Raw genomic sequence first — 12,440 nt, forward strand, 5'->3', positions numbered from 1 at the left:
ATAGATGACAGACTACTATAGACCCCGGTACCAACCTCCAAGGCACACTACTGCTCACCGCCCTGCAATCTGAAAAACAACTTTCATTACTGCAAATCCAATTTTGTACATAATTACCAAGTTTATCCTGGATCTCATGTGATATAAACTTCTGGACCAGCCCACCATGTGAGATTTGTCAGAAGCCTTGCTAAAATACACACAGACAATATTTACTTCCTTGCCCTCATCATTCCTCTTGGTCTTAAAAAAAAACTTAATCAAATTCACGAGAAACTGTTTCCCACTCACAAGGCCATTCTGGCTATCAGTAATAATCCAATGCAGGTAAATCCTGTTCTCGTTATTATTCCACCTCTGCTTTGTAGATTTATCCTTGCAGTCCTTCTTAAATAAATGGGCAACATTAGCCACTCTCCAGCATTCCAGTTAATATCCCTGCAAGCAATTTCTTCTCTACTTTTCCACATTGTCCTAGAATACACTTGGTCAGGTAGCAGGAATTTCTTAGAGTGATAATATCAGAAGCCAACCATTATCTGGTACCATGTTTCCCTGTATACACAAGACAATCCATTTTACACTTCTGTCTAAGTCAAATAATGATAAAGAGCCCCTGCATTTTGTAAAGCTCCATAATACATTCTCAAGGAAATTCTCAATGTGCTGGCTCTGCTAACATGCCCATATCCATGTCTGAATAAAAATAATTTCCCAAGATGTTAATTTTTTTTGTGCCTCTGATATGTTCCTAGTCGATGTTGAACACTTCATTCAACATTGACTTCCCTTAACAATTTCAATCTGTACAAATATTTGACCAAGATATTTCTCTTTTATGTTTTAGTCTGTTATGTACATAGCTTGTGTATGAGCCAATCAAATGAATTGGGAATGATGATTTGCAAAACAATAAACCAGATCCACATGCTCCTGGCATAATGAAATCCAACAATTTGTTTGCAGTGAACTTGCTCTGTTTACTTATTTTCTGTATAATTAAACATATCAGTATATTCATGATAGAATTAATTGAACAAAACTTGAAAATGTAACTTGAAGAATCAGAAATTATTACAGGTAGTTCCAATATTTTGATTACTTTAGACAGTCCGTGTTGTTTTCTGTGGAACGACATTCTGATGAATGCATCCAGATAGCCTTCACCCCGTTGCTGTCAATTAGAGACAAGCAGTCTATTTCTGCAAAATTATTATTCAATTGAAATTGATGAACAGGGTTCTTTTTTTTTTATAGATCCCACATGTCATAAAGACAAAGTGTAAAATCACTTTCCAAAAAGGTCAGTTTGGACCAAACCACACCAGAGATGCAAATGATTACATGTAAGAGTATTTCAAAATTATTTGAGTTGTGTGGAATAGTTTCCAATGTTCTTTGTGATCCAATATAAACATGGCCCACATCATGATTTTGGCGACCAGTTCAATATAAGTGCTGGGTTGATTTTCATGTATAAAGTGCGATTTGCTGGTTTCTTAACTGTCCTGATAGTAACTTTTTACATCACGGTTTATTTTATTTGTAGGAAGCTATTGTTTCTAGATGGCAATAACTTTGTATTGCTAAGAATACTGCATATTCACTCCAAACAAACTATAAATTCAAAGCAAATTGTATTCAAATGAGAAAGCTGATGTTCCAAATCAATACCATATTAGTTTTCTTCATTTAGCATCTAACTGGCTTGCAAAGTGCAGTTGCTTAAAATGACGGGGATCGTAAATCACAATTGGTACCACCTATTTGTTTTTGTCCATAAAAATCCTTTGTTGCTGAGAATTTTGCTGTGTTTTTGGGGAAGATGCAAACACTTTAGAGCCTTGTTCAAAGCTTTTCTTTAATGAAGACCTTGATTTATCACCATGCTTAAAACTGAGACCTACTGATGGTTCCCATAGTGGAAAATCGTTGATCAGAACCACCTCAACAAAATGTGCAGAAAGAAACATTTGTTTAGAAAAGGAATAAGCCATGCATTAAACCCTTGTTCAAACATTTGACAATTGAGTTCTAACTAATTCTATGAAAAGCTCAACTATAGGAAGGATCAAGTATTACACCCACCCAAGACTAGAACATTGAAATGAAGAGATAGGTTTGGTGATCAGAAACAAAATTACTTGGATGAAGTACCAGGTGATTAAAAACATTTCATCCAAAATAATTCATTCAAGAATCATGTGAGATCAAAAAAGGAATCATCTGAGAAGTTAGGGGAAAAACTTTTGTATTTCTAATGGAGCTCTTCAGCTTGATGAGAAAGTAGACCCCAAATCAAAGGTTCCATATGATAATTATAGTCTACGTAAATGGGATGGCTAATAAGCACTGTTGGTTCATGAAGGTAACATGATTACTTTGTATTCTTAATTATTAGCTATATTTAAGCAACATTAGAAATAAAGCAAAAATATTTTCTGTTTGTACCTTATAACCAACCTGAACTCTAAAACACATGAGATTCTACAGATGCTGGAAATCTAGAGCGACACTCAGAAAATGCTGGAGGAGCTCAGCAGGTCTGACAGCATCTATTGAAATGAATAAACAGTCGACGTTTTGGGCCGACGGCCATGACCGGAACTGGAAAGGAAGGGGGAAGGAGCCGGCATAAGAAGGCGTGGGGAGGGGAAGGAGTACAAGCTAGAAGGTGATAAGTGAATATGAATTTCTGCAGGCTTGTTCTGTGGATTGGAATCTGTATTCTGCACATTTAGGTGACCCCACCCCCACTTCCCAAAAAATATTATTACATGCCTTTGCTGCAGCCATATTCCTTCCACCTTGGACCCACCCACCACCTTCCCCTTCACCAGATTGGTACATTCAACATCTCATCAGAGTAATCGCTTGCATATTGCATGCACCAGGACTTTTCCAGCTGTCATATCATGTCAAAGCCAAAGATAAAATGAAAACCAGTAGATTCAGTCAGAATAGATTAAAATTAAGTTAACAAAAAAGCACCACATTGAAAAATTCACTTCATAATGTCAAGCTAAATAATGGGGCAATACACAATATTGTTTTAATTATACATGGAGATATTAGTCTTTGAATGATTTTCTGATTATACAATAAAACAATGCTAGTTGTTTTAAAAAGGCACAGTGTAGGTTGGGTCCCAGGATTAAACCCAATGTGCATACAATTTTCAATTAAGTAAAACCATCTGTCGGAATAATTACCATTGCTTCATGATGTGTTATGACCATTATAGCAATCTGATAAATACTATTCCAATCAGATACCATGGTCATTTTCTATTGAAAGTCTAAGGAACCTTGTTGTTTTTAATGATACAAATCACCAGCAGTGTCCACTGATAACAGAGAAAGAGCTTCAGGCAAAAGAATAAGAGACACGAGCATTACTCATAGCTCGACATAGTTTTTACTTTGTGCTCTGAAAAAAACAGATTCCATCTTTTTTTAATACTCTTATTTTTATGGTCTGTGTTTAAAAAAAAATTAACAAGCTGTTTGAATTATTGGAAAAGCTTCAGATTGTTGATGTGGTGGAGGATTCTTTTCTTAATGATTTCTTTCATGTTCTGTAAATCTTGGTTTTAATTATAATAATTGAGCAAAAGGCTGTTGCCAAGATTAGGCATATTGTTTTGTTTATAAAGGTATGCTTCTTTCATGTAAAGCTAGGCCGCATAAAAATATCCAAGGAAGGTTAATATATTTATTGTTAACTTCATCAAGTTTATGTCCATTTGAAATACCTTTGGGATAAGTTGACAGTGTATTCTTTTGAACAATGCCTCATCTGAATGTAAAGATAGAAGATACTCTAAAGAATGCTACTGCTGTCATTTAGCATAGGCAGAAATGATTGAACACTATGACCACTGAAATTGCACTATAGCTTTAAAAGTATACACCTCCCTGCTCTGTATAACATCTGCAAAACCAATTTCATGCAGGCAGTTTATACAAAGTGTTATGAAGATAATGTAGAGGAATGCAGATAGGCATGAATGCTTTTGGAGTTTATTCTTAGCTTTCTAGCCACAGTAAAGTTTTCTAAATTATTGTGAAAAAGTACACAACTTTCAAACTATTCCCTTCCTCTTTCTTGTCACCATACCCTCTCCTCCACCTAACATGGTATTTGTTATATGCTTGCCTATCACAATTTTCTCTATATTTAGACAAACATTCCTGTTTATTTATGCAACTTTACTTTCTTTCTTGACTTTCAGCAAAATCTAATTTTATAGATCTTTGTATTTATACATTGTCTCTGCTCATTTACAGAAATATTGCAGAGAACAAAATAAGACTTGCAGATATTTAAAAAACTTGAAACTTTTAATTTTTTTAAACATTCACAAATTCTATTATCATACCAGAATTTAGATAGCACAAGATTTGAGCCCAATGCATATAAAGTTGGTCTTACTTATAAAGATTACACAAGACCAGAACTTTAAAATAGCAAAGTAAGGAATGGTGGACTTTTGGATTAAAGAATGGTGACAACGATCACATCTTTTCGAGCCTCAAATACATTGATTCAATATCCTTACCCCGTTGGTTCATGGAAGTATTACATTGCAAAAAGGAAGTTATGTCTATGAATAGTGTCTGTCAGATATGTAATTCATAAGGTATGTTACCCACAGTGTACAACAGAAATTATTTAAAATACTGTTAAAGTGATGGACAGAAAAATACACACCCAGTGCCCACTTTATTAAGTATACCCGCACATGTGCATGTTAATACAAATATCTAGCCAGCCAAATATGTGGCAGCAACTCAATGCATAAAAGCATGCAGACATTGTCAAGAGGTTCAATGGTTGTGTAGACCAGACATCAGAATGGGGAAGAAATGTGATCTAAGTGAATTTGGCCATAGATTGCTGATGCCCTGGGATCACAACATTCTCCAGAGTTTGCAGAGAATGGTGCAGAAAACAAAACAAAAACATCCAGTGAGCGGCAGTTCTGTGGGCAAAAATGCCTTGTTAATGAGAATGGTCAGGCTGGTTCAAGCTGACAGGAAGGCGACAGCAATGCATATAAGCATTTGATACAAGTGGTGTGCAGAAGAGCATCTCTGAATGGACAGTACGTCAGGCTTTGAAGTGGATGGCTACAGCTAGTAAAGACCACAAACATACACTCAGTGACAACTTTATTAATTACAGGAGGTGTCCAACAATGTAGCCACTGGGTGTAAATTGACCAACCGTGTCTTATACATTACATGTGTCAATAACTGAACTAACTTTGTCCATCATGTAATCTGACAAAGGTAAAGGTATGAGGTTTAGTTGATAAAAACCTTGCATCTCTCCTGGGATTGAAAATTTTGGAGCAATTCCTTTTTAATTCATACACATTCTAGGAAATATCAATGATCATATGGTATAACTTTTCTGCTCCCTTTCAGCTGTTGGCAGTGAACTTACACCCACTGAATACAACTGAAAGTTGATTGCAAAGATAATAAATACAATTTCAGAAATTATGCCTAAACTAGTTCTACGGTGATACAATTTATCCAATTTGGTGCAATATGTGCTCTTACTCCTCCTATCTCATATCCTGCATGTAATCTTTTCTCATGTGCACAGTTTATTCCTTTCATCTTTTTAATTGTTTCAATCAACTTTCTCTGGGGTCTGTGAAAGGAACCAACTTTTTGGGCTTACCAGGATAAATAAAATGACTTTCTCTAAATCTTCATTCTGGGCTTCTATTTCTCCCCGATCCTTGCCAAGAAAACCAACACAAATTATGAATTTTAACGAGGAAATGCCAATGCAAGTACCAGAAACCAGTCCAGATTTGTAATACCGTGACTGAAATAGTTTTTCTTATATTTTCAATGACATAAAGTTTCCCCAGATTCCATTCTTTGTTTTGACTCCTGAGTTGCCTTTGTTATTCTAAGCTGACTTAAATTACTTTCGACATTGTCTGAGGAAATGGCTCTTGTTTGGATGTCATATTTATTTTGTCTTTAGAAGCTAACAGGCACAAATAGCAACGGGTTTGTCCACAAACCATTATTCTTGATTTCTAAATGCTTTGTGAGCTAGATTGGTTCACGCCCCACAGGGCCTTAAAGGAACAAGTATCATCAAATTGATTGACTATATGAGTGGGCAACCAATGATGGAACTATTGTACTTATTTTGCTGAATAATCTACTCCAAAAAGTTATTCATTTCAATCATATGCAAAGTATCTGAAAGAAACAAATAAATATTTAAAATTCATTTTCTGTGCTTTAAAATTACATGAAAACAAATAGGGTGCTTGTTTTCGCATATAAAGGTGTTGGTAATCTTTTCAATACGGCTTGAATAATTCCAGAAATTCTACAATGAGATGATAGATCAGCATCATATGAAGAAAGCTGACAAAGCAGGACAGCTGCTGAGCATAGCTCTATCTGCTTTCCCATGATGTACGACAGAAAACTATCAGTTTATCTGGAAATTTACTCTTTCTGTTGTAATAGTATAAAAGAATGGGGAAATAAGCCATGGATATGGAATTAATAATCTCTGTCCTGTCCAAGTTTTATAATCTCATTTCTAACAGATGATAGAAGTATCATCTGAGTGCTTTTCAAGAGATGGCAATGTTTAGGGGTACTGTATATCTTCTGTCAAGACAACTTCAGTTATAATCATTGCCATATGGGGGCTGAATGCTAGTGAATGGAGAAAAGCAGTACAATTAGCAAGTCAGCAGAAATATTTTTGCATCTATTTTTAATTTTTGCTTTCTATGTCCATTAATTTATCATAGTGGACAGTGAGGAAGGCTATCATGGCTTGCATCAGCTAGAAAAATAGGCAGAAAAATGGCAGATGGAATTCAATACGGACAGGTGCAAGGTTTTGCACTTTGGTAGGACCAACCAGGGTAGGTCTTACACAGTGAACGGTAGGGCACTGAAGTGTGTGTTAGAACACAGGGATTTGGGAATACAGGTCCATAATTTGTTGAAAGTGGCGTCACAGGTATATAGGGTCATAAAGAAAGCTTTTGGCACATTGGCCTTCATAAAATAATACAGGAGTGCAGGAGATGTGATATTATTTTGAAGTTGTATTAGATGTTGGTGAGGCATAATTTGGAGTACTTTGCATTTTTGATCACGTACATACAGAAAAGACGTAAACAAGGTTGAAAGAGTGAGTACAGAGAAAATTTACAATGTCTGGAGGACCTGAGTTATAAGGAAAGATTGGAAAGGTTAGGACTGTATTCTTTAGAACATAGAAGACTGAGAAAGATACCCAAAGTTATGAAGGGGTATTAGATAGGGTAAATGGAAGCAGGCTTTTTCCTCTGACATTGGGTGGGACTACAACCTGAGGTTATGTGTTAAGGTTGAAAGGTAAGAAGTTCAAGGAGAACATCAGGGGAAACTTCACTCAGAGGATTGTGAGAGTGTGCAATGGGCTGCCAGCACAATTGGTGCATATGAGCTTGATTTCATAATTTAAGAGAAGCTTGGATAGGCACATGGATGGTAGGAATATGGATGGCTATGGTCCCAGTGCAGGTTGATGGGAGGAGGCAAATTAAGTGGTTTTAGCTTGGACTAGATGGGTTGAAGGACCTGTTTCTGCGCTGTACTTCTCTATGACTCTATTTGCCTTTCAGCCTACCCTTAAGCTTGCCCAATACAATATATGGCACACTAGGATCATTCTCAATTCTTTTGGCTCTTGTTGGAAGAATAGAGTATATCTGGTCTGGTGAGTCCCTCTTCCTCTCCCTCTACACCCCTCCCTCTACACCCCTCCCTCTCCTATCTCCCTTCTCTTCCTCTCCTCTCTCTCTCCTCTCTTCCCCCCTCTCTCCTCCTCTCTTCCTCCCCTCTCCCCTTCTCTCTCTCTCTTTCTCTCCCCTCCCCCTCCCTGTCTCCCCTGCCTCTCTCCCCCTTCTCTCTCTGTCCCTCCCTCTCTCCTCTCTTACCTCTCTCTTCCTCCCCTTCCCCTCTCTCCCCTCACCCTTGTTCTCTCCCTCTCTATCCCTCTCTCTCCCCTCCCCCTCTCTCTCTTTCTCTCTCCTCTGTTCTTCCTCCTCCTCCTCCAACCACAAGGACAGAAGTTGTTTCTTGAATTTTGTCTGAAAAGACCCTCATATTAACTCATCAAAGTTACTGACACCTTGGCAAGAATGATGAACTTACATGTTATATTGGTACAATAATGCTAACAATCAAAGCCCATCATGCATATAGGTGTCAATGATTCTTATATTTGTGTGAATCTTCATTTTCAATGTATGTCCTCTTCAGCCTGAGTAAGTATTCCTCCTAGGAATTTCTCAAGGTTGTTGTTTGCATTTTGGAAGTAGGTTGACTCTCAAGAATGAGGTAACCCCTGCCTTTTAACAACAATGATTGCTTCTTGAATGCCACCACTGAAGGCAATAAAGACAGCAAGAATGAGGGCCTGTATCATTAATAGACATAGCAGACCCTTAGGAGTACATTCTTACTTTTCCACTGAAGTTGGGGACATTTCTATGGCAACTGATCTGTGATGAAGTGATCTTAATGTTCGACATAATCTGTAGATGTAATGGTGAACTAATTAAGATGTTTGAAGAACTCACAAATTTAAAGAAATAGTCTTTCCAAGATATTTAAAGCATTGGTCTGAGAAATCCAAGTAAAAAGAGCATATGACGTTTGAGGCCTGTACCATGGGTTAAAGTTTTCAGATGACCTGGAAAGTGTCATTGCTGCAAGAGGTGAACAGAATAGCAAACTCATCATCAAATCTGCATGAAATCCCTAAATATAAATACAGGAATTTTTCCAGAAATAATTGCATTTCCTCAGAAATTTAGCTTGCACACTAGAAGGGTGACATGAGAAATTCATGAAATGGCCTACTGACTATTAGTAATGACAGTATTAGGTTCAAAACTACAGTATCTGAAGGCTTTGTGATATCACTCTTTTACCAGGGCAAATAATAGAGGGAGAGCAATCAGTACAACATCTTTTATTGAAGACTGTCACCTCTCAACTAACTGTGGTGGCTGATGCACCAATCTATCAGAAGTCATATCAGAGCTTAAGGGCACACTGACATTATAAGATTAACAGCATAAATTCTTTGCTGGCACAAGACTCCTACTTTGTCATCTTTGATACCTTCTTGTCTTCCCATTTCAAGATTTGCAAATGGCTTCCTCTTCAAAGGGATGAGATGTTCCTATTTCAGTTTTCTGTCACTGTTGTTAACCCTCTGCTGCTGTAGGCTGTCTCTTTGCTTTCAGAATAAATGTATAAAAGTAAGGGCAACCTTTCATTCTTTTGACACAGAAAAACACAGCTATCAGAATGCAGATCAAAATAAGTTTTCTCACACATGCATGGACAAGCATTTGCATTCCATACAAAGCATTGTGGGAGCATACTTGTAAGAATGTGAACGTAAGAACATTTCCAGGTGAGGTATGAAAGGATACTTTGTTAATCTGTAGACGTAATGGTGAACTAATTAAGCTATTTAATATCGTAGGAGCAAAAGAGAATCTGCAGATGCTGGAAAGCCAAACAACACACACAGTAGGAGGATATGTTTGTCTCGTGCAGACTTCTTAGTACAATGGACTTTTGGAAACTGTGTCTGGCCACTTCTACTCTGCCTGATTTGGTCCAATCAGTACATCTTTCACAGCAAGGTCATGTAGCACACTGGCAAATTCAATATCTCCATCCTCACTTTGCAGCTCTAAAGCTTAAAATCATGGCTGCTTATATCTCCTTGAGTGGACAGCTAAAGTTAAAACAGCTTGATTCAAAGCCAGTGCTAACAAATAGATAGGGGCCTCATCCTCAGCTATTACAAGGCAAAAGAAATAAAAGCTCTAGTCAGTGAAGGATCCACAGCCCTCCCTGGTCTAAGACTCTGGTGGTCAGCATTATCGAAGTTTCTAAGTACCTTGCACTAAACCTCTTACTCAGAATCATGACGACAATGAAAAAGGCGAGAAAACAGAGAAAATATTTAATTGCGACGTGCAGGGAAGTTTTCCACAACATTTTAATGTTCAAATCAATGATAGCAGCAGACTAAATCATTTGCACTATTGATCTACTCAGCTTTCGACTGCAAATCAAAATGCTACCACATACAAAATCCTAATTCTCTAAGCATGCAGAAAAGAGTACAGGAAGAATAACACTATTGACATGACTGCACCGAGCTCCCTTTCCCACAATCCTTTTATTACATTGCCTCCCCCATTTATCATTTTTATTGCAAGGTTGTAATTAAATAACAATTGATCATTTCAACTGTTCTCATTAAGTAACTTTAAGCATAGATTAATGTCAAAAGCTCCCATTCATGAGTATTATTTTAAATGGAAAATAATTTAAGTGAATAGCCCATATATTGCAAAGCCTTTGTCTACATTTTAATTATACTGTATATTGCTATTAAATATAGGTTTACAGTGCACCGACTGTCAAGTTACTTTACTATGAAAATTTTTATGTTGTTTACCTCATCTTAGATCATCATTTATTTCGAACTACGTATGTTAATCAGCAACTGAATATGTGTAGCAATGATTAAGTCGCAGTAAGTGCGACTAGAGACCAAAAACCTTTTGAGTATAGCTCAAGGTTAAATGGCAAGTATTGTTTTGAAATTAAGAATTTCATAATTGCTTAAAGCATGTACTTTAGTGGATCATCAAATTCCTCTGTATACTATTTATCAGAAGGATTATGTTGTTTGAACTAGACGGTTAATGTTTGCATTTAAAGGACAGAGGAAAATGATATGCTGTTATAATACTACATCACATAATTTCCAAGCGTGTTTCTGTTCTTTACAGCATTCTTTGCTCTATTGGGAAAATGGAAGAATAGTCTAAGGATACATGAAAAGATATATTGGCCTAATTTTACCAAAATGAGATACAAAGCATGGCATTTAAATACTAGTGTCAATTTAGAACTTGTGGGTTGCATAACAATGGTTTTAATTCCATTGTGATCCATTGTCCCACATTTTCTTTCCTTACTAATCAAGATCATTTATTTACTCAGAGTTATGTAAACATTTATAGTAACTGACTTTCTTGTCCATGCTCTTTATGATCTCTGAACTTCCATTGAAAATGGACAGCAAGTAAATCACTGTGTAAATGACACTTTATAACTTTAAATGCCTTGTGTTTCTGCCAATACTTTTAGAAACCTTGTTGCTGCTTAAATATTTCACAGATACTCAAGTAATGTTTTCTAAAAGAGGCATTTGGCATGATTTTAAAACCAAGATCACATGCAGCAGTTGCAGGAGTTGCATCACTAACTCTGTGAATGTCTGTTCTCTGTTCTCTCTGTTTTTAATCTTTATTTACTCTGAAGCTCTATTGTTGTTGGTATATGTTGCCTTTCCTTACCCATTGTTATATGTTCCTCACAGCATGCGATTGCCATCCGGTGGGTGCTGCTGGCAAAACCTGTAATCAAACCACAGGTCAATGTCCCTGTAAAGATGGTGTGACTGGCATCACGTGCAACAGATGTGCAAAAGGTTATCAGCAAAGCCGATCTCCCATTGCCCCTTGCATAAGTACGTGACTAATCTTTCTGTCCCTCTGAGTAGAAGTAGTTTTATAGCATGGTCTGATATGAAATTTGATTACATCTAACAATGGGCTTGAAATGACCATATCTGAGTAAACATTATGACATTTCTAAAGAATTCAGAGAAATAAGGTCTTCCTTTAAAACAGCAGTAGTATAACTAAGCCATTAGTAACCAATCACCAACATGTTCCTATTATACAAAGACTTTCTATTTATCTTAACTATTTTAACCATCTCCAAAATTCTAGCATGCAGCAATAATCGGGACTGTAGTACTAGATTTTTGCTACCTTTTCCCTGACCTCAAAAGTGTGCATCCTTTCTGAATGTTATTTGCAATGCGAGCTTTCTCGTGGCCTTTTACTGCTAAATCAAACACAAGTCTTGGGGAGTTTTTTTGTCAGGATAAAAGCTCAGGTCAAAAATTAATGAGGTCATTAAAGAAAATCCCAGTCCTTTGCCCCTTCTCGTTCACTGTTTTGTTACATTTAGTGGGAGGAACACATCCAAAACAAAGTTATGAACTTGCTACAACACCATCGTCATCAGGAAACAGATCTCCGACTTCATGGTACTTCACAAACCTACAAGTAATTGAGGAAATTTCCCATTCAGTACACCATCCAGGTTGCTCAGTACTAAATGCATTTCATGATAGTGCAATACTGAGCCTTACAGAGTGAAAACTATCAGGAACGTGCATGCTTTCAGAGCTGCACACTTAATATGTTTGACCTCAATTTTCCAAAACTGTCTCCCAATTGTTCATCCAACAAAGTTGGTCAAGTGGACAGCTGTTGGGAACAAAAT

At 36.9% G+C, this 12,440-nt stretch overlaps 1 protein-coding gene across 3 annotated transcripts in view; it reads left to right on the forward strand.

The window, feature by feature from the left end:
* The window catches only part of LOC140714638 (netrin-1), a 182,056-nt gene that overhangs the window by 110,245 nt on the left and 59,371 nt on the right, over positions 1 to 12,440 (forward strand). For 2 of the 3 annotated variants that reach the window (XM_073026018.1, XM_073026017.1), the window contains one exon: positions 11,464 to 11,613. The exons of the other annotated variant lie outside the window; for it this stretch is intronic. In XM_073026018.1, coding sequence (XP_072882119.1) covers positions 11,464 to 11,613 — 150 coding nt within the window. The remainder of the gene's footprint in view (positions 1 to 11,463; positions 11,614 to 12,440) is intronic. 3 annotated transcript variants of the gene reach the window in all.

This window comes from Hemitrygon akajei, chromosome 22 (genome assembly GCF_048418815.1).
Source record: "Hemitrygon akajei chromosome 22, sHemAka1.3, whole genome shotgun sequence".
NCBI classification, from domain to species: domain Eukaryota; kingdom Metazoa; phylum Chordata; class Chondrichthyes; order Myliobatiformes; family Dasyatidae; genus Hemitrygon; species Hemitrygon akajei.